Source organism: Staurois parvus, unplaced genomic scaffold (assembly GCF_062004578.1).
Source record: "Staurois parvus isolate SC_StPar_1 unplaced genomic scaffold, SC_StPar_1.0 ptg000570l, whole genome shotgun sequence".
NCBI lineage: Eukaryota > Metazoa > Chordata > Amphibia > Anura > Ranidae > Staurois > Staurois parvus.
Window position 1 is genome coordinate 2,020,750 of NW_028318366.1, and position 27,969 is coordinate 2,048,718.

The 27,969-nt window shown below is 46.4% G+C and overlaps 1 protein-coding gene across 1 annotated transcript; it reads left to right on the forward strand.

Annotated features, from left to right (window-relative positions):
• Positions 1–1,360: 1,360 nt before the first annotated feature.
• On the forward strand, positions 1,361–27,831 carry LOC149450609 (uncharacterized). Its single transcript, XM_089691717.1, has 2 exons — positions 1,361–3,290; positions 26,641–27,831. The coding sequence occupies exons 1-2, from the start codon at positions 1,473–1,475 to the stop codon at positions 27,676–27,678; spliced, it is 2,856 nt and encodes a 951-aa protein (XP_089547843.1). The 5' UTR covers positions 1,361–1,472; the 3' UTR covers positions 27,679–27,831.
• Positions 27,832–27,969: the final 138 nt, after the last annotated feature.

The following is a 27,969-nucleotide window of genomic DNA, read 5'->3' on the forward strand; positions in this document are numbered from 1 at the left end:
CACGTCCACCGCCAACCCCTCTGTCCAAGTGTACCACGTCCACCGCCAACCCCTCTGTCCAAGTGTACCACGTCCACCGCCAACCCCTCTGTCCAAGTGTACCACGTCCCCCGCCACCCCTCTGTCCAAGTGTACCACGTCCCCCGCCACCCCTCTGTCCAAGTGTACCACGTCCCCCGCCACCCCTCTGTCCAAGGATTTGCTCACCTCCAATCTAACCTGTTTCATGATAGTTTAATCCCAGCTCACCTCTACATGTTGTCTACAGTAAACATTTAAACTTCCACTGATTACAGAATACTAATACTGTGAGTCCTGACCCTTATACTATATAACTTGTACATTACATACTCCTGACCCCTGCACTATATACTCTATGTTGTACATTACATACTCCTGACCCCTGCATTATACTCTGTTGTACATTACATGCTCCTGATCCCTGCACTATATACTCTATGTTGTACATTACATACTCCTGACCCCTGCACTATATACTCTATGTTGTACATTACATACTCCTGACCCCTGCACTATATACTCTATGTTGTACATTACATAGTCCTGACCCCTGCACTATATACTCTATGTTGTACATTACATACACCTGACCCCTGCACTATATACTCTGTTGTACATTACATACACCTGACCCCTGCACTATATACTCCATGTTGTACATTACATACTCCTGACCCCTGCACTATATACTCCATGTTGTACATTACATACTCCTGACCCCTGCACTATATACTCCATGTTGTACATTACATACTCCTGACCCCTGCACTATATACTCTATGCTGTACATTATATACTCCTGACTTCTGCTCTCCCCCTCCCCCCACTGCTATATATACACATAATATGGATTCTCTTTTGTTCTCCCCATTTCATCCCAGCTGAACATTTTATATTGGATGATATGATTGGAGCACAGATTTTACATGGTGATAATAATGTGATAACATCCTCCAGCTTTGGACCCTTAAACAGAAAGTGATAATGAGGGAGGAGTCAATACCCCAATGATGGTGGTCTTCAGGATCAGTCCAGTCTTCATCTTGGTTGTTCTCCCCCCATCCTCACTCTCTGACCTCTGGTGGGGCTCAGCCCCGCTGTTCTTCATGACTAAATCATGGAGTAAATAAGGAAGTGCAGTACTTCTTGTGTTGGGAAGATGGCGATGAGTGATAGAGGGGGTGGGGCCCCTCGTCCTATAATCCCCTCATCACTGTCCCTCCTATAAAAGACAGTTCTGGTTGTTTCCTCACTCTCTGACTAAGGTCCATGAATAAAGAAATGACCTGGTAGGAGGTCAGAGGAGCCATTTCCTAGTTCCCTTGAGGGTGGAATTGTAAGCTCCTCAGAGACCGAGTTGCCTGATGTGAGCGGAGTCCTGGTTTGGGGGAACCAATCAGCTCCTGTCTAGTAATCCTCTTTGTCTTTGTATTTTAGTCCAGGGCTGGGAGATGAGGAAAACCTCCGAGGATTGTCTCACTTTGTCTCCAGACTGGAAAGTAGAAGATGAGGACATCACACAGTATAGTCCAGGAGAAAACCCGGCTCCCTCCAATGTCCATCCGGCACCACCCAGTGTAGATGGACCATCGGATTCCTCGTATCCTGAGGAACCTCAGACTGTGCGGGACTGGGCCGGCCTTCCAACAGAGAAGAGCTTCTCCTGTACTGAGTGCGGGAAATGTTTTTCAACTAAGTACTATCTTTACACACATCAGAGATCTCACACGGGCGAGAAGCCGTATTCCTGTCTTGAGTGCGGAAAATGTTTTTCAGCTAAGTACTATCTTTACATACATCAGAGATCTCACACGGGGGAGAAACCGTATTCCTGTATTGAGTGCGGGAAATGTTTTTCAACTAAGTCCTATCTTTCCATACATCAGAGATCTCACAGGGGGGAGAAGCCGTATTCCTGTCCTGAGTGTGGGAAATGTTTTTCAACTAAGAACCATCTTTACTCACATCAGAGATCTCACACGGGAGAGAAGCCGTATTCCTGTCCTGAGTGTGGGAAATGTTTTTCAACTAAGTCCTATCTTTCCATACATCAGAGATCTCACACGGGGGAGAAGCCTTATTCATGTCCTGAGTGCTGGAAATGTTTTTCAACTAAGTCCTATCTTTCCAAACATCAGAGATCTCACACGGGGGAGAAGCCGTATTCCTGTCCTGAATGCGGGAAATGTTTTTCAGAGAAGTCCAGTCTTTACGCACATCAGAGATCTCACACGGGGGAGAAGCCACATTCCTGTCCTGAATGTGGGAAATGTTTTTCAGGGAAGTCCAGTCTTTACACACATCAGAGATCTCACACGGGGGTGAAGCCACATTCCTGTCCTGAATGCGGGAAATGTTTTTCAGAGAAGTCCAGTCTTTACAAACATCAGAGATCTCACACGGGGGAGAAGCCATATTCCTGTCCTGAATGCAGGAAATGTTTTTCAGAGAAGTCCCATCTTTACAGACATCAGAGATTTCACACGGGGGAGAAGCCATATTCCTGTTCTGAATGTGGGAAATGTTTTTCAGATAAGTCCAGTCTTTACAGACATCAAAGGTCTCATACGGGGGAGAAGCCGTATTCCTGTCCTGAGTGTGGGAAATGTTTTTCACGTAAGTCCTATCTTTCCAAACATCAGAGATCTCACACGGGGGAGAAGCCGTATTCCTGTCCTGAATGCGGGAAATGTTTTTCAGAGAAGTCCAATCTTTACACACATCAGAGATCTCACACGGGGGAGAAGCCACATTCCTGTCCTGAATGCGGGAAATGTTTTTCAGAGAAGTCCAGTCTTTACAAACATCAGAGATCTCACACGGGGGAGAAGCCATATTCCTGTCCTGAATGCGGGAAATGTTTTTCAGAGAAGTCCCATCTTTACAGACATCAGAGATTTCACACGGGGGAGAAGCCATATTCCTGTCCTGAATGTGGGAAATGTTTTTCAGCTAAGTCCAGTCTTTACAGACATCAAAGGTCTCATACAGGGGAGAAGCCGTATTCCTGTCCTGAGTGTGGGAAATGTTTTTCACGGAAGTCCAATCTTTACACACATCAGAGATCTCACACAGGGGAGAAGCCGTATTCCTGTCCTGAGTGCGGAAAATGTTTTTCACAGAATTCCGATCTTTACATACATCAGAGATCTCACACGGGGGAGAAGCCATATTCCTGTCCTGAGTGTGGAAAATGTTTTTCACGGAAGTTCCATCTTTCCAAACATCAGAGATCTCACACGGGGCAGAAGCCACTTTCCTGTCCTGAGTGAGGGAAATGTTCCTCGCTGAAGTCCTGTCTTCCTGTACATCAGGGGTCCCACAAAACCCTGGAGGTGTATTAGTGCCTTGCATGCGGGAAATGTCTTCTAGATGAATGTTGCTGGACATCCCAGCTCTCATGTGGGGAAGAAGCACACCCTGATATACACCTCAGATATACTCCATGGCTGATCTTCATCATGGAAGAAACAGTTGATGAGATGAGAGGCCCCCAAAGACATGGATGAAGTGGAGTAAATGTCGGGGTGCAGAGTGGTCAGTAGATCCTGGAAATGAAGGACACAACTTCAGCCCTTCTTGGGTGTCGGAGTTGCGTTTCCTGATAATGATATAGCGGGTTACAGAGCTAGAAGCCGGGAGAGCCCAGATCTCGTTATCGGGGAACTTTACACAGACAACAAGAACTTCTGAAGTTGATGTCCTTCATTTCAAGGCTCTACAGAACAGTGGTGACCCCGAAGCATCTCTCTGTCTTCAGTCCATCCTTCTCCCATCCCCCAACAGGAGGGAAGGAGAACTCCGCCCCAAACTAGGAGGGAACATTCTTCTCAATATTTCCCTTGGCTTCTGTGTGGGTTTGGGTGGTTGGAGGAGTGCGGCACAAGAGGGAACACAGCTTGTTGTTCTATGTCTACATATGGGGTCTGGGTAGATGGGATCCACCGGAAAATATTGCTACTCTTTGATTTTGTGCAAATCGTTTCTGTTTTCACTTTGAAGGGCGATATTATGTGTGGTTTGTAAAAGGGATTGGCCCAATAGATACCGCCCCACTTAGAGAATAGATGAACTAATATGACCAGCATTCATTCAGCCATGTCACATGTTGGGATCTTTTCATACAGGGATTTCCTATGATCATTGGCTCCATCTAGTGGCCATAATGTGGTATTAAACTGTTTTTCCTGAGTGAGGTATTTTGGAAGTAATACATCATTATGGCCACTAGAGGGAGCTGATGATTATAGGAAGTCACTGAATTTATTAAAATATGGCCAGAATTTGTCACAGCTGGACACATGCTTGTCACACTCCCCCAATATATTTTTTGCATAGACCCCTTAGTTTACTATGTTAGGGGTAATTTCATACAAATACCTGAGATCATACATTTTCAAACATTGAAGATATAAATTACATAAAACCACAGAATTAAACCAACCATTGATTTAAAACCAAACATACCTCATTTGGCCTTTAGATGATACTACGTATCCTAGCAATTAGCACATCTAGTGTCCAAATTCTCAGGGAACACCTGAACAATTGATTTAGCTGACTAAATCAATTGTTCAGGTGTTCCCTGACACTTTGGACACTAGATGGTGCTAATTGCTAGGATACTTAGCGTCATCTAAAGGCCAAATGAGGTATTTTTGGTTTTAATCACAGTGTCTGCAATACAAAAAATGATTTATAAAAATAACTTAATCTGAAAAATTCTTTAAGAACTCAAACAAGATCTGTGTAGGTATAGACTGCAGAGTATGAAAATCAATATTTGTTTACATAAGTCACTTACAAACACCATAAACAATAGTCAGATTGTGATTTACACTGACACTAAGATGTTTCTGTAAAAGCTCTAAAATAGAGTGAATTAAATTCAATAATCAGTTTCTCCCTGTAAACATCATAACCAATAAAAACAGACAATAATCTGTCTCCTGCAGAAGGAATAAACTATGCAGAATAGTCCACCACTATGGCCTAAGAACAGGAACATTTTTATAAATGACTTAACTTGAAATGATGTTATCATGGGGAGAGTTATTAGGTTACACAAAGGAATGTGGCAATTGGCTTACTAGTCTAAGCAAGCAAAATCAACAGAAAATATATAATTACCCTCCAAGTATCAGGTAATCTTTTTGGAGAACTGATGATCAGACTCAAAGATGGCTGCCAATTAACGGTTGGGATTGAGCTTCCACAAAATGGCATCTCTTCTTCAGTTGATAAGTGTCTTTAGATGATCTGAGTGTGAGATGATGTCTACCTTCCAGATGGCTGTGTAGATGGTCCTCCCTCTGTGAGTGTTCCTGCCAGTTTTATCTAGTTATGACTAATAGACTCATCAAATCTGAAAAAACCTGGCCAGAAGGCGGAACCTTCTCTGTGATTGGGGAATCTGATTCTCTAACCCATGTTTACTCAAGCATTACCTCCCATGGCCACTGGGTGTCATCCTTGGATAAGAATTGTCTGGTCTGAGTTTTTTTGGGGTCAGAAGTAACTAATCTGTGATCAGAAAAAATGAATATTTCACTATAACAAATTGTTCCTTGTGAAATCTATAGAATGCCTGGGAGAGTAGATATTATTCCTCATTTACAATCATTACGTTTTGGTGTAACAGTGATTAAATGGAGAATTGTAACTATCAGGAGGTTGGATTACATAAAGCGATTAGAATAATAGTTGTACACACAGAGGAGAGATAATAAAAGAATAATTTGTATACTGATCTACTGATTGATTACGGCTTTGGTAGCATGCATACAATATTCCTGACAATACCGATAAACTCCAACACACTAAATATATATCATGGGATTACCAATCAACAAACATACCATAATATACGTCCTACATTCTTATGAGACAATCTGGTATTTTATCCCCATCACGTCTTTTCATATAGCATGAATTATATGGAAACAGGGAGGTTCCTTTTTGTACCTTTTCATGAAAATGAAATGAGTCTCAGCAGTGTTACTGGAGTCACCTTGTTACATAGTTACAGAGTTCATCTGGATGGAAAAAAGACACCAATCCATCCAGTCCAACCAACAGAAAAAGCAAAAATGTATGCAGTAAGTAGTACAAGTGCCTAAGTATATAGGTAACAAGCTGCTATGCACAAAAAAGGTACCAATATCACCCTAGGAAATAGCAATGTATATATAAAGTGCAGCGCTCGATGTTAAAACCAATGTGTGTAAAGAAATGAAAATAAATCCTTATTAAATTGTAAATATATATAAATAAAAGTTCAAAAGCCGAAGAAGATAGTCCAGCAAATCAATATAAAGATATAAGTGCTCGGGTGACTTAGAGATCCGGTACCTGTGTGGTAATGATAAGGCAATGCGCACTCACCGGACGCGCATAATAAATGCGGTTTTGTGTATAAATAATCCCGATGTCATCTGATTGTGGGTGGTCCTCCCTCTGTTGGGTATGAGGCTGATGGTCCTCTTCCACTAGGGGTCCCCCTATGAGCTCCTGGTAGGTGGTATCCCTCTGGTTAGGCTGGGTAGCAGTAATCCATCCCGGGAGTGTGTCTGTGGACTAAAGTACTCCCCCTTCTCGCCAGAGATTCTGGGCAGCAGCACGCAAATGTCATCACAGCTGTCTTTCCACTCTAATGCAAGGTGGATCCGTTTACCCTGAGTTTATTCTTGATCCAGTGCTGTGCTCTGCTGCATCTCTTCTTTCTTTTCCCTGGTCCCACTAGAGCAGTGGTCTCCAAACTTATTGGTTGATGGGTGGAGGGAAGTGAAACATAAAAAACAAAACACACAAATAGAACATTACATGAGGAAATGCACATCTTACCGTAAAGGTCTCAGTAATCTATAAACAGAAGAATCCAGAAAAGAACTCTCACAGATCTGCAGCTTTGTAGAGTTAGCATTCATAATACACGGCTCAAAAAATGAAAGAAAGACTTATTAATCAGGGTCTAGCATCAAGTCAATGAGACTCCTGAGATATTGATCTGGTCAGTGAAGTCGCAGAGGGGGCTGTTCATCAGTTTCAGCTGCTTTGGTGTTAATGAAATTATGAACAGGTGCACTAGATGGGCAACAATTAGTCAACCCTCGAAACAGGAATTTACAGGTGGAGGCCACTGACATTTTTTTCCTTACTCATCTTTTCTGACTGTTCTTCACTAGTTTTTCTTTTGGCTCGGGTCAGTGTCACTACTGGTAGCATGAGGTCATACCTGGACCATACAGAGGTTGCACAGGTAGTCCAACTCCTCCACGATGGCACTTCAATACTTGCCATTGCAAGAAGGTTTGCTGTGTCTCCCAGCAAGAGCATGGAGGAGATTCCAGGAGACAAGAGCATGGAGGAGATTCCAGGAGACAAGAGCATGGAGGTGATTCCAGGAGACAAGAGCATGGAAGTGATTCCAGGAGACAGGCAGTTACTCTAGGAGAGCTGGAAAGGGCCGTAGAAGTTCCTTAACCCACCAGCAGAACCGTAATCTGCTCCTTTGTGCAAGGAGGAACTTCATGAGGGTGGCCTGAGGGCCCAACATCCTCTAGTGGGCCCTGTGCTCACTACCCGGCACCATAGAGCTGGATTGACATTTGCCATTGAACACCAGAATTGGCAGGTCCACCACTGGTGCCCTGTGCTTTTCACAGATGAGAGCAGGTTCCCCCTGAGCACATGTGACAGACATGAAAGGGTCTGGAGAAGCCGTGGAGAACATTCTGCTGCCTTTAACATCATTCAGCATGAAAGTTTTGGTGGTGGGTCAGTGATGGTCTGGGGAGGCATATTCATGGAGGGACGCACAGAGCTCTACAGGCTAGACCAGGGGTGGGCAAACTTTTTGACTTGAGGGCCGCAATGGGTTCATATATTGGACCCGGGGGCCGGACCAAGAGTAGATGAATGATGTGTATGTGTCATCCATAGTAAGTATAGTAATATTCCCCCATAGTAAGCATAGTAATTCATCCCCCATAGTAATTCATCCCCCATATAGTAATTCGTCCCCCATATAGTAATTCATCCCCCACATAGTAATTCATCCCCCATATTAATTCATCCCCCATATAGTAATTCATCCCCCATATAGTAAGTCCCCCATATAGTAATTCATTCCCCATATAGTAAGTCCCCCATATAGTAATTCATTCCCCATATAGTAAGTCCCCCATATAGTAATTCATTCCCCATATAGTAAGTCCCCCATATAGTAAGTCCTCCATATAGTAATTCATTCCCCATATAGTAAGTCCTCCATATAGTAATTCATTCCCCATATAGTAAGTCCTCCATATAGTAATTCATTCCCCATATAGTAAGTCCTCCATATAGTAATTCATTCCCCATATAGTAAGTCCTCCATATAGTAATTCATCCCCCATATAGTAAGTCCCCCATATAGTAAGTCCCCCCTGTGTCAATTCACTTACCTTTGCTCCGCGCGTTCCTCTCGTATTCCCGCGCCGTTCTGGTCTTCAGGGAGGACTGTGAGAGAAGAGTTCGTCACGCTGCCCCGCCTACATCCAGGCTGCCCCGCCTACATCGTGACAGCTGCAGAGTCCTGACGCCCGAGAGGAGGGAGGGGGCGGCCATCCGAGAGGGGGGGCGGCCATCCGAGAGGAGGGGAGAGGAGGAGAGGAGGCCGCCCGCCCGCCCGAGAGGAGGGAGGGGAGCGGGCGCCCGGCACGCATCTAAGTTTGTAAAGAGCCGCGGCTTGCCGACCACTGGCCTTGCGGGAGCCTAGCTCCGCGGGCCGGATTAAAAGGTCCGCCGGGCCGTATACGGCCCGCGGGCCGTAGTTTGCCCATTGCTGGGCTAGACAATGGCACCCTGACTGCCATTAGGTATTGGGATGAAATCTTTGGACCCATTTTCAGACCCTACACTGGTGCAGTGGGTCCTGGGTTCCTCCTGGTGCATTGGGTCCTTGGTTCCTCCTGGTGCACGACAATACCCGGCCTCATGTGGCAAAAGTGTGCAGGCAATTTCTGAAGGATGAAGGAATTAATACCACTGAATGGCCCCCATGCTGTCCTGACCTAAATCCAATAGAACACCTCTGGGATGTCATGTTTAGATTCATCCAAGCCGCCAAGTTGCACTTTAGACTGTCCAGGAGCACAGTGATGAAATCCCCCAGGACACCATCCATGGTCTCATTAGGAGCATGCCTCAACATAGTCAGGCATGCATGCAAGCATATGGGGGCCATACAATCTACCGAGGACCATTCTGAGTTGCTGCAATTAAATTTCGGTAAAATGGACTCGCCTGCTGCATCATTTTTCTTGATTTTTGGGGTGCCTTTGAATTCAGTTTTCTGTAGGTCGATCATTTTCATTTCCATTAAACAATGGGGCATCCTTACATTCCTAACACATTACCCAGCCCATGTCAGTATAAAGATCCAGCAGGAGATTGTTCCTCATTGAGATCTGATGGGTTTTCAAAGTGTTCCTTTCATTTTTTGGAGCAATGCGTAACATAAATGTAAGGGTCGGGTAGCTGAGATGTGAGGTGATCAGTAGAAATATGTAATTGTGAATCTAGTTTCATTCCATGTTATTACAGATAAGTGTTCAGTATTCGGTCAGAGACATATGTTCACCAATTAGCATCTGAAAGGACAGAGCAGCTTCTAGGCTAGAGGTGTCACCTGGATGCCAATACAATGTTGTCACCTATGTAGCCAGAGTTTGCCACCTTCTTGAACCTAGAAGAAGAATCCTAGTCATTTCTGCTACAAGAGTCAGCAGGAGACCTTGAGAAGGCTCCGAAGTTTCTGTCAGCTTTGATTTATATCCACAAATCAAAGGAATGTATTTCATCTCTCATAAAAGCTAAAATATTTGTTGCAGAGAGATGAAAATACTTCCTTCTGATTGGACACACTGTAGGCTACATCTGCATGTAAAACTGTATTTGTAGCCCCTGTGGAATCCCAGAGAAACACAGGAAACGGTTATATGGTGCCTGATTGCAACAGCTGAACAGCGATTGGTTCTGTTGTGTTCGGACTAACACACTGGTGTCGGAAATTCTATCCCTGACCAAGTGATCTAAACCATTCAGCTCTGGGCACTTCAGAACCCAGAACATCCTATGGGCTGCTACAGGAACACCCCCCAGGGTTGATTGGCCAAGCGCTAATGTGCAGTCCACATCCATATTTCAATAAATTGAGTACCCTGAGATATGGACGGGGTGATTTGTACGGAGCCGGTTCCATGTGACTGGTGAATCGTGGACTTTCTCTGACTTGCTCCAGTCACAGGATAAATCTTGGTAAAAGTTTTATTTCTGTTTTTATTCCCTTTTATTTTATAATGAATAGCCAATTGTGTGTCTTTTTGTATTTTCTGCAACTTTTTTTTCTTTGTACATATTTAATACATTGCCCACTTTTGGGATATTAAATCATAAAATGAATAAGTGACTTCTGTGTACTAAGCTCGGGCTCATATCTCCGGAGAGATTGTTGTATTGTAGAGTCTATGTGCTCAGTCTAAGTTCATTGCCAATCTGTATGCAATTGTACTGTGTGTTGGCAGATTGCCTGCAGATTGTAACATAGATCTGCCAGACGGGGATCTGTGTGTGTGTGGTGGCCCAGTAGACCAGTCTGTGGACAAACTGTTGGGTGGTGGCAAGCTACCGTGTGTTGTGTGTCTAATGTGGGGGTCTGTGGACAGTGGAAGAGTGATTAACACCGGGGTTCTAGCTTGTAGGATAGCTGGAGGAATCCTAGAAGGGTGTGCCAATTTCTAGACTGCTCCTCAATCCTTAGCGTGCACCAGATTGTATATAAGATTCATATCTGCCTGTGTGTGGTCAGCCAGCTGGATTGGAGTGGAGTCTCCCTCTAGTGATTGCCAGAGGTAATGCGGGCTGTGAAAGGGTATCCTGACCAGTCTTATATGCTCAAAGTCCCCCTCATTCCCTCTTTACCCCAAGTCACGGGCGGACCATGCCTTGGTTAGCTAGTCGTCATGGGCATGCATTTTATCCGTGACACAGTGTATAATCCATGATGTGGGACTTCTCTTGTCCTCATTACATTGGAGTACAGAAACTCTTCCATTGTGACGTTTATTCCCAAGCTCTCCCAGAATCCCTCAGCTTGGAATAATGGCCGCTGTGTCTGCAGAAACGTAGAGAATACTTCCATATACCGCGTCTCTTCATCTTGTTCATCCTTCTCGTTGGCAGAACAATGACATCTCAGCTAGACTAGAGGATGTGGGGACCACCACGGGATTATTTGGTGTTTGTAATCACCTCCCCCTTGTTCCTGCACTGAGGGGTCCCGGCTTCCATTCCTTCTCTATACACAGAACTAAATACTTCAGTTGGGGAGAAGTTTGTCCCTTGTGGGACTTGAGACCTGAAAATGACCCTTGTCTATTATTTGGTATAATAACTCCCATGGTTCAACCCGGGGAAACGATGAAAATATGATCTTCCTCATAGAAATTCTAACAAAAGGCAACATTTTCCATTTTAAGTCAAAATTCATTTTAAATTGTTCCCCATTCACACAGAAGGAATGTACATGCTTTGTCACTGAGCGCACTGCTAGACAAATGTTTTTATGAATAGACCCCTAAATGTCAGGAGATATAATATATTCTATTATATTGTATTATGTTATGTTAAATTATATAAAGACGGGAAGTATGGAGCAGATAAATGAACAGACCTCCTAGTAATGTTGTCAAGGATTCACTTAAACGATCACCCTGTCACGTGTCCGCCACACACCACGCCCACAGCGACTAGCTAACCGTGACGCACGCGTGCGGCCGCGACAGGGTGGTAAAGAGGGGGAATAAAGGGATTTACACTTAAATATCTCAAACCGTATATAAGATCAGCCGTGATACCTTTTCACAGCCTGCACTACCTCTGGCCACCACCAGATGGAGACTCCACTCCAATCCAGCTGGTTGACCACACACTGGCAGATACAATCTTACATACAACCTGGTGCCCTGATTAGAGTTGAGGACCAGCTTAGTAATCACACACCCTTCTAAAGGTCCCTTCAGCTATCCTAGCTCGAACCCCGGTGTTGATAACCCTTCCACTGTCCACACACCCCCACACCAGACGCACCACAAAGGTAGCCTGCCACCACCCAACAGTTTATCCGCAGAATGGTCTGTTGAGACACCACACCCACACAGATCTCCGTCTGGCAGATCTGTTACCTTTGCAATCTGCGTGCAATCTGCCCACTCACAGTGCAGTTGCATACAGATTGGCAATGAGCTTAACCGAGCGTTTTAAAGGCACTAAAATACAATACAATATAACCCAATCTAATCTCTCCGATCTAGTCTCACCGATCTAGTCTCTCCGAAGATATGAGCACGTGCTTAAATACACAGAAGTTCACTAATTAATTTTAAGATTTAATTTCCCAAAGTGGGCAGTGCATAAAACATGTACAAAAGATAAAAGGTTACAGCAAATACAACAGATATAAGAAGACACACAAATGACTGATTACTATAAAATAAAAGGGAATAAAAAGACAGAATAACACTTTACCCTGCGGCTGGAGCAAGCCAGAAACTTGGCAATCCGCTAGTCAATCGAACCAGCTCCGTACGAATCACCCTGTCCAGATGTCCATGCGTTCAATTTATGGCGATTTGGACATGGGTGGGACATTAGTCTTCGGCCAATTGACTCTGGGGGAGGTGGTCCTGACCTGCCCACAAGAGGTACTGTGTATGGACCTGCCCAAGTTCAATTGGGCCGAGACTGGCCTGAACACCAAGTTGGGGATTGGATTTCTGACACCAGCGCGTCAGCCCGATCGCAACAGTACCAAACACCATCCGACTGTCGCGCCCCCGCGCCATCTAATCATTCCATGCATTTCCCTGGCTTCCTCCCCAAGCCCCAAATATGATTCTTATATGTAAATGTAGTGCACAGAATGGTCTGCACAAAGGAAGCATTTCCATCTCTCTCCAATTAATATTTCATCTTTTATAAGAGATTAAACATACTTCTTTGATGTGAATATTACTTATAGAGCTTTCCACATAAGGCACACAGTCTGTCTGCTGTCACTGGTTTTCCTCAGAAGGTGATAACCTGATTGACACACAAAAGTTGTCACCTCCAGGAACCTGGCTTTAGACTAATTAATGCTAAATGATGATTGGGTCTGTAAGGCCTATTGAGGAATTGTGTATACATACACATCTGTATCCCAGATCAATTGTTTGTACCTTCTATTCATTTCCCTACTGCCCAGGGGGCTCAATGTACATCCTTAATGACCAGTCTGTTCCTGCACACACCTTTGTAATGAAAGGGCCTGACATAATCTAATCTACTCAACCTGTCATGGCAATGATTCCATATTTCCACTCAAATCTTACATGTCCGTTACAATAAATTTTACATGTCCGTTACATCTCCCCTCTTCCAGATGACACATAGCTGAGCCTAAACGGGTCGGCTAACGCGTCTACATGGAAGGTTCCCTAGGTTGGGGGGGGAAGTTCTCCCAACTAAAGTTTGACACCGCTGACAGCTCAGCCCATCCCCCTACCGATGGGGAAGGGCTTCTGCCCAGCTCTCTGACTGATCCCAAAGGGTCTGGGTCACCACTGGCCAGCAGATCCCCCCACGGATCCATTTCATCTGCTGGCCACCGACTATCGACTGGACGGGTACAGGTAAACCTGTCATTGTGTGCTGTCAACATTTTCAGCCACTGGCCAGGGTCATCTGGTGGTTTGCCATTGGCTGCGACACCCAGATGCCTGAGCCTGACATAAGGTTGTTCCTGGGTGATCTGGACCTGGTTCCATGGCTTGGATACCAGAACCTCCACCCTTGGACCTGTCTCCCACACTTCTGCTCTTTCTGCCTCAGCCAGAGACTGGTCAGCACAAACCCTGACTTCCTCCGGGCTGACATCAAACCTATCAGCCAGCAAGAATACAGGGCTGTTAGCTCCAACCTCTGAGAAAGCAGATTCAGAGGGGGTCAGTGTTCCCCCATCATCCTGTGATCCTTCCCTTGCTGTGCACAGCAATGAGTCCTCAATCATGATACTCATAGCTGTGGGGACAAAGGATAAATCCACAGACTTTACTCCACTAGGGGTCATCCTCTGACCCGTGCCACACCCTTCTACTCTGTCCTCCTCAGCAGAACATCTGTCAGCACCACACCTGAGCTCCTCCAGGCCAACCTCAAACCTATCAGCCTGGAAGGACTCAGTGATGTCAGCTGCAGCTGCTGAGGTGGAAGACACTGATTGGGCTGAATTCGCTCCAACATCCTGCAGACTTCCCTCTGCAACACACAGAAATGGGTCTGCACTGGCAGTACCCGCGACTGGGGTGACAGAGGGGAAGGTAACAGGAGGAAGGATTCCACTAGGGGTTGTCCTCTGACCCACATCACACACTTCTACCCCGTCCTCAGCAGAGCGTCTGTCAGCACACCCGAGTTCCTCTGGGCTGGCATCAAATGTAACAGCCTCTGGAAACTCGGTGCCGTCAGCCACAGCTACTGAGGGGGTAGAGTCAGAATGAATCAGACTTAAACCCTCACCCTGTGGTCCCTCCTCTGTGCTCCACAGTCCAGGATCCAAAATGGCTTTACTGGTATCTGTGGTGTCAGGGGAGCAGACAACAGAGAACTTCATCCCACAAGGGGAGAGGGGCACACAACACTGGTCTACTGAAACCCAATGTGCCTTTTCCCCGGGGACTTCAGAAGAACATCCTGTTGCTTTACATAGGGGTAAACAACCAAATTCCTTTTGCCCACGCACCCCCATCCTGCTATCCACCGCTGGCGGTCCTTCAGCCAGACCCCTGAGATCCTCTGGGCTGCCGTCAATTCTCACAGCTCCAGGGGACTCAGAGCTATCTGCCACAGGTGCCAGGTAGACAACAGTCTGAGGAGACCTTAGGCCCTCTGGGCCAGGTTCACAAGGGTCCAACCCAGCTAGATTGGGCCCTTCCACAGACAGTTCCTCTGTAGCAGTGGGCAATGACTGGTCCGGGGCCACCTGGCGGGCACCCCTAGTCACCACTGCAGCAGAGGGAAGGTCTGCCTTGCACATGTCATTACATTTATCATCACATAAAACATTATCAGTTGCAGAGTCCTCTGCGATTTTAAACTCTTCTCCAGGCCTTGACCCCAGACATCCACTAGAGCCAGGCCCTGGTGCACAATCCTTCACACCCTGACCCTCCCCAGAATTCCCAGTGTGCATTGAGTCACTCAACAGTACATTACGTGAATCCGAGGCCTCGGGTGTAAATATAGACTTCAGGGGTGTTGACTTAGACTTGTTCTGGGTTACCAACCACCCCAGGTCAGTACCCGACAGTATGTTCGTGGTAGCTGCTACGCCCACTTCTCTCACTTTGCTCCTGGATCCTTGGGGCAAAGCAACACAAGCTGCAGGTAGTACAGGGGTGACTCCTCCAACCCCTATGATAACTGTAGCTTTCTTTGGGACCACATCCTCACGACTCTTCCATCCGGGAAGGGCTAGGACATCCTCGGGTCCCTTGTCACGGAGTCCAGCTGAAACATTGTTGCCTGCGGTAACTGGCTGCAGGCTCTCCACATGGCCTCCTTCATCAGTGTGATCTGCTCTGCCCACTTCTTCCACTTGACTTCCAGACTCCTGGCTCAAAGAAACACAAGCCATAGGCAGTGCAGGGATGGCTCCTCCAACCCCTGTGCCAGCCATGGCTTCCACTGGGATCACATCCTCATAGCTCCTCAATTCTGAACGAGCTAGGACATTCTCTGATCCCGTACCTTGCAGTCCAACTGTAACGCTGTTACTTGTAGTAAATGGTGGCAGGATATCCGCTCGGCCTCCTCCATTTTCTCCAACAAGAAACACAGTAGGGGGTACATTTTCCACTTTTGCTGGTGGGCTAGATATCCTCACGTTTGGACAGGGTCCTGCATAATGTCCCACTTGGTTACAGGTAACACACTCCCAGGTCTCCTTAAATGTAGGTCTGGCCCTTGTAGTTCTTGATGCAGATGGAGCTAACAATGTATTCCCCTGCTGGATTTGGGCCCTCTCGGCTTTGTACCTTCTCTCAGTTTGCTCCATCCGCTGTTGGTGCTTTTTCTGAAGTCGTAGTAACAAGGAAATGAGCTGAAACTGCAACTCAGGGTTATCACTTGCCAAAAGCTGTAGGTTTGTACCCAGAGAAAGATCCTCTGATTTCTTGTACCGAGAGGGTTTGAGAACAGAGTCACACCGATTCATGCAGTCATCTGGAGTGGCACAGTTGCAGGGTTCCACCGACATGGTGCGCTGTTCTAACTCCATCTCTATCAGAGCACCTAGGAGCTGGTACCTCGTCTGGCCAACTGTATTGATGCCCTTCAGATCACAGAGCTCAATCACAGTCTCATCGGATTGTCTCAGGTACCAGCGGATTAACTTATCTTCCAGGGTTACCATCTTCACGTTTTGCCAAAATAAAAGACAGTAAAGAAAAAAGAAGGGGGGGGGGAGCAAATAGCCAAGTATGTCTTCTACAAAACAAAAATTATGCACTGAGTGAGCTTCTGTAGGTCAGTCACTTCTACCAAGCTTCCAACCTTTAGTACACGGGTTAAATGAATAAACCATGCACTAATGTACTAAGCAGATCCCACCGCTGCCACCAACTGTCAAGGATTCACTTAAACGATCACCCTGACACGTGTCCGCCACACACCACGCCCACAGCGACTAGCTAACCGTGACGCACGCGTGCGGCCGCGACAGGGTGGTAAAGAGGGGGAATAAAGGGATTTACACTTAAATATCTCAAACCGTATATAAGATCAGCCGTGATACCTTTTCACAGCCTGCACTACCTCTGGCCACCACCAGATGGAGACTCCACTCCAATCCAGCTGGTTGACCACACACTGGCAGATACAATCTTACATACAACCTGGTGCCCTGATTAGAGTTGAGGACCAGCTTAGTAATCACACACCCTTCTAAAGGTCCCTTCAGCTATCCTAGCTCGAACCCCGGTGTTGATAACCCTTCCACTGTCCACACACCCCCACACCAGACGCACCACAAAGGTAGCCTGCCACCACCCAACAGTTTATCCGCAGAATGGTCTGTTGAGACACCACACCCACACAGATCTCCGTCTGGCAGATCTGTTACCTTTGCAATCTGCATGCAATCTGCCCACTCGCAGTGCAGTTGCATACAGATTGGCAATGAGCTTAACCGAGCGTTTTAAAGGCACTAAAATACAATACAATCTAACCCAATCTAATCTCTCCGATCTAGTCTCACCGATCTAGTCTCTCTGAAGATATGAGCACGTGCTTAAATACACAGAAGTTCACTAATTAATTTTAAGATTTAATTTCCCAAAGTGGGCAGTGCATAAAACATGTACAAAAGATAAAAGGTTACAGCAAATACAACAGATATAAGAAGACACACAAATGACTGATTACTATAAAATAAAAGGGAATAAAAAGACAGAATAACACTTTACCCTGCGGCTGGAGCAAGCCAGAAACTTGGCAATCCGCTAGTCAATCGAACCAGCTCCGTACGAATCACCCTGTCCAGATGTCCATGCGTTCAATTTATGGCGATTTGGACATGGGCGGGACATTAGTCTTCGGCCAATTGACTCTGGGGGAGGTGGTCCTGACCTGCCCACAAGAGGTACTGTGTATGGACCTGCCCAAGTTCAATTGGGCCGAGACTGGCCTGAACACCAAGTTGGGGATTGGATTTCTGACACCAGCGCGTCAGCCCGATCGCAACAGTACCAAACACCATCCGACTGTCGCGCCCCCGCGTCATCTAATCATTCCATGCATTTCCCTGGCTTCCTCCCCAAGCCCCAAATATGATTCTTATATGTAAATGTAGTGTACAGAATGGTCTGCACAAAGGAAGCATTTCCATCTCTCTCCAATTAATATTTCATCTTTTATAAGAGATTAAACATACTTCTTTGATGTGAATATTACCTATAGAGCTTTCCACATAAGTCAGACAGTCTGTCTGCTGTCACTGGTTTTCCTCAGAAGGTGATAACCTGATTGACACACAAAAGTTGTCACCTCCAGGAACCTGGCTTTAGACTAATTAATGCTAAATGATGATTGGGTCTGTAAGGCCTATTGAGGAATTGTGTATACATACACATCTGATCCCAGATCAATTGTTTGTACCTTCTATTCATTTCCCTACTGCCCAGGGGGCTCAATGTACATCCTTAATGACCAGTCTGTTCCTGCACACACCTTTGTAATGAAAGGGCCTGACATAATCTAATCTACTCAACCTGTCATGGCAATGATTCCATATTTCCACTCAAATCTTACATGTCCGTTACAATAAATTTTACATGTCCGTTACAAATGTCATTACCAGGCTGCAGCTAGGGGGAGCTCTAATGTTTGAAGTGTTCCCACAGGAGAGTGATTCCTTCTAGCTCACATATACTTTTTGTATGTCTAGTAAAATTGGACTTTTGAGGTAGAAGATTATACATTGTAGCGCCCTCCTAGTTCAGCCAGGGGGATCTACACCCTAATGGTTGGTCAGAAGCTGCTTAGCAGCTGAGGTGTGATAGCCAGAGGGGTCACAATGTGGTCAGGGGGGCTGAGATGAATATATAGGTAGTGCAGCGCTAGACAATAATATCACAGAGACAAATATAATGGAATAATACAAATAAACTGATGTGAGCACATATAGAAAACTCTTACAAGGATGTGATAGAAACACATAAGTGTATAGAAGTAAATAGAACCCCAATATTCCAGATGGCCTATAAAGTGCAATAGTCCTTGTGTCCCTCAATACATGCTACATGGGTGCATAAACCCCTTCATAGTGTGCGGCATGCACAACACAATAATAAAGTGTCCTTAATGGAAACAATCAATTCATGATAATAATTATGATCTTCATGCCGGTGTGCAACCAATCAGTGACAGTCCTCAGTGGCTGGGGTGCCCCCTCACCTTCCTGCCCCGGCCCCACAGGGCCAATGAGCCTTGCAGTATTGCTGTTCCACAGGAAAGCTTCCTTGTTAGTAGTAATGTTGGGACTCTCTCCTCCTCTGTACCGGGGTCTCCCCTGAACTCTCCTGCTTCTCAGGGCCAATGACCTTCCAAACTCGTCCCCAATGAAGTAAGAAAATCCGATATAGTGTGAAACCTTTTATTGTTAAAATATAAAGACTTGGATCTACTCACATCTGTAGATGTTTTCACAGCATTAGTTCCACTACAGCATGGGTGTACTGCATGTGTGGATATATCCGGGTGCACCAAGATGGCGTCAACGCCGGATATGACGTCATTGCGCTGCCGCTCGAGCTCCTCCTACTGGTGTATCCCTGACTGATAGATGTCCTCTGTCATCTCACACAGACCTGTCAGAGCAGCACTCATGCTTTCAATAGCTAATTCTTTCATCTCCAGCTGTTCTCTAATAGCTCTGGTCTCAGTATTTAGCAACCCCGTGTCCTTAGAGTTCCTCTCCAGTATATCATCAATAATGTTTGTGTCATTATTTATCATGAGTGTGATTCCCCATCCCGTGTAGGTAGGGAACCATGACCACACCTTATCCCCCATCCCGTGTAGGTAGGGAACCATGACCACACCTTATTCCCCATCCCGTGTAGGTAGGGAACCATGACCACACCTTATCCCCCATCCCGTGTAGGTAGGGAACCATGACCACACCTTATTCCCCATCCCGTGTAGGTAGGGAACCATGACCACACCTTATCACCCATCCCGTGTAGGTAGGGAACCATGACCACACCTTATTCCCCATCCCGTGTAGGTAGGGAACCATGACCACACCTTATTCCCCATCCCGTGTAGGTAGGGAACCATGACCACACCTTATCACCCATCCCGTGTAGGTAGGGAACCATGACCACACTTTATTCCCCATCCCGTGTAGGTAGGGAACCATGACCACACCTTATCACCCATCCCGTGTAGGTAGGGAACCATGACCACACCTTATTCCCCATCCCGTGTAGGTAGGGAACCATGACCACACCTTATTCCCCATCCCGTGTAGGTAGGGAACCATGACCACACCTTATTCCCCATCCCGTGTAGGTAGGGAACCATGACCACACCTTATTCCCCATCCTGTGTAGGTAGGGAACCATGACCACACCTTATCACCCATCCCATGTAGGTAGGGAACCATGACCACACCTTATTCCCCATCTCGTGTAGGTAGGGAACCATGACCACACCTTATCACCCATCCCGTGTAGGTAGGGAACCATGACCACACCTTATCACCCATCCCGTGTAGGTAGGGAACCATGACCACACCTTATTCCCCATCCCGTGTAGGTAGGGAACCATGACCACACCTTATTCCCCATCCCGTGTAGGTAGGGAACCATGACCACACCTTATCACCCATCCCGTGTAGGTAGGGAACCATGACCACACCTTATCACCCATCCCGTGTAGGTAGGGAACCATGACCACACCTTATCACCCATCCCGTGTAGGTAGGGAACCATGACCACACCTTATCACCCATCCCGTGTAGGTAGGGAACCATGACCACACCTTATCCCCCATCCCGTGTAGGTAGGGAACCATGACCACACCTTATTCCCCATCCCGTGTAGGTAGGGAACCATGACCACACCTTATCACCCATCCCGTGTAGGTAGGGAACCATGACCACACCTTATCACCCATCCCGTGTAGGTAGGGAACCATGACCACACCTTATCACCCATCCCGTGTAGGTAGGGAACCATGACCACACCTTATCACCCAGCCAGTGCCATTAGTACAGTGTCAGTATATAGAATGTTTCACTGATCACTGTATTCCTGCCACTAGTGACATCACATAGTGTCAGGGTCAGTAAGCCCCTCCCAGCCAGGGTCAGCTGGCGTAAGATTGGCCGCACACTGTCGCACTCACGCTATAGGTCGCTGATCACCGCCATTACTAGTATAGTGTTTGTACGGATCAATATATTGATCATGAACAGAACTATACTAGTGCCGGCTTTGTATAGTGTCCCCAATACTCAGTGTTAGCCGGATCGGCCCGGTCACTGCCAGCACTAGTGTTCAGCCCCTCCACTGTTCTTCACAGAAGATTTGTACCAATTGTGGGCCAAGGCAATTTATACCCCACAATACATGGCCGCCCCCCAAATTCAGCTCTTGTCACACAATTCACATGGAACTCTATCACCGTTTATTAAATTAAAACTTTTTTGGGCCGAACCCCCAACATGGACATTACAGAAAAGAATGAATTGCAGTCATATTGGTCCGCAGACCCGATTCATGGTATGTCCGTGTTCTCTGCTGGTACATATATGTCCAACATGGACCAGCAATGTACTGGAACGTCGCTGGACTTGGAGTGGTTATACCGGGAGGATGCTTGCAGCTACAGGCACCATTCTAGTGCTGGTTTATTAGCTGGTGGTTGGCTTTCATGTAAAAGTAATCCTAGTGGCCAATTAGCTGCAGAATTGTTTTTACCATCATTTTAAATGATTTCCTATAGCAGCAAATCTGATGAGATGAATGAAGTGGGTGTAAAGTGGAAGCAGTGGATGTGCATGGAGCAGCATCTTGAGCACAAAGCACTTTATGTTGTGGATGGATTTGCACACAGTTCAGTTTCCTTCATTTATTGATAAACCCCATAAGACCAATGAAGTGGGTGTAAAGTGGAAGCAGTGGATGTGCAGAGAATAGGATTTGGAGCCCCGAGCTCTTTATCTCTGAATGTCTCCACATATTTGTAGTGTATTTGTGATGATTTCTGTGCACACACAATAGGACAGCGCTGTGACACATAATGCTCTTCTAGATGACAGGGAATCCTTCCCTTTGTTACAGCAGCAGTCCGCTAGAAGGTTTTTGTAGGTTTGGAGTTGTTACACATAGCGCGGGTTTTATCCATTTATAGTGATGACATCATTGCCCAAATCTGGGGGTCACCAGCCATTTCCACCCTTTACTCCCAGCTGGGGGGCTTTGTATCCATATACCAGATGTTCTACAGGACTAAATCTGCCATCAATGTTACTGCAAAATCAAAGGGGCCAAAACCCCTCCCCCGAGGAGTCATATATTTCTGTCCCCCTTGGTGGGAGTGGAGGTGACCCCTCTATAAGGATCTACAGTCCATACACACCCAGCACAAGGCCGGGGTCACACTACCAGACGCTTCTCGGGGCTGCAGTTCCTCTGAGCTCCACAAGGTGGGGATCTCACTTCTACCCAGACAGGAAGTCTCTATGGAAGACAGACAGGAAGTGATGTCAGGTACAGGCAGGAAGTGATGTCAGGTACAGGCAGGACGTTCTATGAATGAGGAAGTAGAGAGGAGACATTCCTGGATGTGGCAGCAGAGGAGGTAATACGTAGATGAACCCCTTCAGGGGGAGGAGTTGATGATAATATATTTGCTCCCAAAGCTGGCCTACATGGTTCAGTTTTATCGTTCAGCCAGCGGGATGACCATAAAAACTGAAGTGATTCCCCCATCCACACATTGGAGGTGGATGGGGGAATCCTCCCCGCTGCACTCTTGTATTCTGACAATGGGGGGACTCCTCCGCTCTCAGAATACACAGATCAGCACTGAAGCTATTGGCTGCAGCCGCTGGGGGAGTGGCTTTTATCTGGCAGTGGCCACACATGGATGGAAATGTGAGCGATCCCTGCTGAACCAGCTGAATTTCCATGGATCTATGGTCACCTTCAGTGACTTCCTCCCCTCCCCCTCATCTCCTTCATGATGGAAGTCATGCTGAGATCATCTCCCATTGGCTGAGCAATATTCTCATTTGTCTCTCAGCTCCTTCTTGCTATTCCTCGTCCTGCCTGTTGTTTCCTTGGATTGATTTTCTGTGTAGTGACCCCGGCTTGGTCTCTTGGATGCGCTCGTCTGTTGCTTGCCCTGACCTTTCTCCTGATTCCTGGATCTCCTCCTCATCTCTCCTCCATATCCTCTTACACAGCTTTTCTCCACACCTGCAGTGACCCTGGGGGGAGGAAACTTGGCACCAGCACGCCGCCAAATCCATCCCCACCATTAGGGGCTCTGGAGACAATTGTCTGCTATTTACACTCCGTTCCTCCGCACGTCACCTGATCACATGACAGCTTACTTCCACAGATTCCGGACAGATTTCTGGATGGTAAAGGTCAAAGTTCACTCTTCAGTTTAGGAGAGGTAGGACGCACCCAGGAACAAGGATTTGGTTTATAGGGGAGCCTCATATAGAGGACCCCTCAAATCTCCCCATCCAAATGTCCCTCCATCCAGAGTCTATATGTCCTATGACATCACACTGACCTCACAGCTCCTCCTCCCAATGTCCCTCCATCCAGAGTCAGAGAATCCTATGACATCACACTGACCTCACAGCTCCTCCTCCCAATGTCCCTCCATCCAGAGTCAGAGGATCCTATGACATCACACTGACCTCACAGCTCCTCCTCCCAATGTCCCTCCAACCAGAGTCAGAGAATCCTATGACATCATACCAGGGGTGAACTGACCATTCGGAAACTCGTGCACTGCCCGAGGGCCCAGGGTCAGTTGGGGGCCCCATGAGATGCCCATTGTACCTTTTTCATAGGCTTTTTTGAGTTTGGGCAAGGACACAGGGGCCCCATGATCCCCTATTGCCCGGGGGCCCCATGAGTTGTCAGTCCACCCCTGCATCATACTGACCACACAGTTCTCCTCCCAATGTCCTTCCAACCAGAGTCAGAGAATCCTATGACATCACACTGATCTCACAGCTTCTCCTCAAAATGTCCCTCCGGCTGGCTTCTTTTTCTGATGCTCTTAGAATGTGGGTGTCCCTTGGTATTCTCAATAGTTAGAACAAGCCTATACCCTGCGTAGTGTGGGGGTCCTGTGGGGGGAATTATACCTCAGCCTGAAGTGGGGCTTTAATAAAATGGAGACCTGAATGGAGAGGTGAGGAGGATTCTGGGAATATCATTTGATGTGACTATTTGTGTTCAGATGTAGAGTTTTCCTCCTGTGAAGTCTGGAGATCATATGACATCACATTGCCTCCACCTCCCTCCCTGATAGAAGAGAGAAAGAAGAAGAAGATTCTAGAAGTCACCAGAGAGATCACTGAGCTGCTGACAGGAGAGGTGAGCGGTGCCGGGAATTCTGGGACATTCTCCAGTAACAGACAAGGGATGTGTCTGGATGGTGACTGTATCATTGTGTGTGTCAGGTTCCTATAAGGTGTCAGGGTGTCACTGTCTATTTCTCCATGGAGGAGTGGGAGTATTTAGAAGGACACAAGGATCTCTACAAGGACGTCATGATGGACAATCAGCCGCCCCTCACATCACCGGGTAAGAGGAGACTTTATTGTAAAGGAGAGAGCAGTACGGAGGATCCACCTAGATCCCCCATCATCTGATAAACACATAGAAACAATGGATTCAGTCAGTGTGTGTGTTTCCTACAGATGGATCCAGTCATGGGAACCCACCAGAGAGATGTCCCCGTCCTCTGTATTCCCGGGATTCCACACAGGAAGGTCACACCATCCCTCACCATCATCAGGTAGATGAGGAACAATCACTGATAGTATCATTAGGATCTGTACATTATCTGCATTGTTACCATTGATGTCATTTTATTATATATTCAGAGTGGAAACCTGAGAGATCCTAAAGTTGAGGTTAAAGAAGAGATAAAAGAGGAGGAGGATGAGGATGGGGGATGGAGGAGTCAGAGCTTCTAAAAGGACACAAAGATCTGTACCAGGACACCATGGTGGAGTCATCCAGCTACAGGAACCCACCAGAGAGATGTCCCCGTCCTCTGTATTCCCGGGATTCCACACAGGAAGGTCACACCATCCCTCACTATTACAAGGTGGGTGGGATGGAGCATCTAGAACATGGACTTGTAAAGATGATGTGTGTTTTTTTTTTTTTTTTATGTGACCTTATATCTTACAGATGATATTTTCTCTCATTTCCTTGATTTAGAGTGGAGATCCAATCGATATAGAATTTGAGGTGAAAGCAGAAGAAGAAGAGGCGTATGTGAGGGATGATCAGCAGTCTATGGAGGAGGATGGAATAACGGGGACATTTATAGAGGAGGACACTCCTACAGAGATCAGCACAGGTGGGTCATGAACACTAAATCCATTCCTCCACCCATACTGCTCACTGATTGGTCCAGAGTAGGGCGGGGACTGGGTGATATCAGCCTGTAATCCCCTGGTCACTTTCCTGAGCTGTGTTCCCCGTCCTGTATTCCTGGATTTCTCTCGGATAATCTTCCTTCTCTGTGCTGCAGACACAATTTATGTCTCTAGACTGGATTTATGGGGATTCTGGGGTTCAGCTGGCAGCAAAATGTTTTTCAGCACAAGCAATACTAGACCTAGACACTTGGGGTGTGTCTTGGGTGTCCTTCCTCATGTCCAGATCTAGTAAGATCTCTGACAGAACATTTCTCCCAGGGTTCCTTGCTCTGTGTTCTGCTGGCTGTGCCGGGTGGAGGGATATGTCTGTAGTGTCTCAGACCCAAGTCACTGAGTGCAGTCTCAGGAGATGGGAGGCAGCGGTGTGGGATCTCTGCAACTTGTCTACAGTAAACATTTAATGTTCCACTGATTACTGAATACCAATATTATGAGTCCTGACCCTTACACTGTATAATTTCTATTGTACATTACATACTCCTGACCCCTGCACTATATACTCTATGTTGTACATTACATACTCCTGACCCCTGCACTATATACTCTATGTTGTACATTACATACTCCTGACCCCTGCACTATATACTCTGTTGTACATTACATACTCCTGACCCCTGCACTATATACTCTGTGTTGTACATTACATACTCCTGACGTCTGCTCTCCCCCCTCCCCCCACTGCTATATATACACATAATATGGATTCTCTTTTGTTCCTCCCATTTCCTACCATTTGGACATTTTATATCGGATGATGTGATTGGAGCACAGACTTTTACATGGTGATAATAATGTGATAACATCCTCCAACTTTGGACCCTTAAACAGAAAGTGATAATGAGGGAGGAGTCAATACCCCAATGATGGTGGTCTTCAGGATCAGTCCAGTCTTCATCTTGGTTGTTCTCCCCCCATCCTCACTCTCTGACCTCTGGTGGGGCTCAGCCCCGCTGTTCTTCATGACTAAATCATGGACTAAATCAGGAAGTGCAGTACTTCTTGTGTTGGGAAGATGGCGATGAGTGATAGAGGGGGTGGGGCCCCTCGTCCTATAATCCCCTCATCACTGTCCCTCCTATAAAAGACAGTTCTGGTTGTTTCCTCACTCTCTGACTAAGGTCCATGAATAAAGAAATGACCTGGTAGGAGGTCAGAGGAGCCATTTCCTAGTTCCCTTGAGGGTGGAATTATAAGCTCCTCAGAGACCAAGCTGCCTGATGTGGGTGGAGTCCTGGTTTGGGGGAACCAATCAGCTCCTGTCTAGTAATCCTCTTTGTCTTTGTATTTTAGTCCATGGCCGGGAGATGAGGAAAACCTCCGAGGATTGTCTCACTTTGTCTCCAGACTGGAAAGTAGAAGATGAGGACATCACACAGTATAGTCCAGGAGAAAACCCGGCTCCCTCCAATGTCCATCCGGCACCACCCAGTGTAGATGGACCATCGGATTCCTCGTATCCTGAGGAACCTCAGACTGTGCGGGACCGGGCCAGCCTTCCAACAGGGAAGAGCTTCTCCTGTACTGAGTGCGGGAAGGGTTTCCGTTATAAATCAAAACTTAATGTGCATAAAAGATCTCACACAGGAGAGAAGTCACATTCTTGTTCTGAGTGTGGGAAATGTTTTTCACGTAAGTCAAATCTTAACACACATCAGAGATCTCACACGGGAGAGAAGCCATATTCATGTCCTGAGTGCGGAAAATGTTTTTCGCAGAAGAGCAATCTTTACAAACATCAGAGATCTCACACAGGGGAGAAGCCTTATTCCTGTCCTGAGTGCGGGAAATGTTTTTCAGACAAGACCAGTCTTTACGCACATCAGAGATTGCACACGGGGGAAAAGCCATATTCCTGTCCTGAGTGCGGGAAATGTTTCTCAGTGAAATCCAATCTTTACGCACATCAGAGATTGCACACGGGGGAGAAGCCGTATTCCTGTCCTGAGTGTGGGAAATGTTTTTCAGCAAAATCCAATCTTTACACACATCACAGATTGCACACGGGGGAGAAGCAGTATTCCTGTCCTGAGTGCGGGGAATGTTTTTCAGAGAGGTTCAATCTTTACAAACATCAGAAGTCTCACATGGGGGAGAAAAAGTATTCCTGTCCTGAGTGTGGGAAATGTTTTTCAAAGACATCCAATCTTTACACACATCAGAGATCTCACACTGGGGAGAAACCATTTTCCTGTCCTGAGTGCGGGAAATGTTTTTCAAGGAAGTCAATTCTTTACAGACATCAGAGATCTCACACGGGGGAGAAGCTGTTTTCTTGTTCTGAGTGCGGGAAATGTTTTTCAGTGAAGTCTGATCTTTACACACATCAGAGATCTCACACGGGGGAGAAGCCACTTTCCTGTCCTGAGTGAGGGAAATGTTCCTCACTGAATACATGTGCCAGAAGACCCCCCAATGGGACTTTATTGCAGCAGTGATAAATTATACATACAGGTGTACCTCGGTTTATGAACGCCTCGGTTAACCTAATTTTCATGTTACAAATAAAAATCCATTGAAAATAATGCCTCGGGTTATGATTTTTTGTGCACTACAAAGCAAGTTTCCCCAGGATGCATTGCACCTGGGAGGTTTATAGTGCCGCCCTCATGCATGCTGGAGTCTGGGTAGCACGAGGCGTTGAGTGTGGAGGAGTTGGAGCG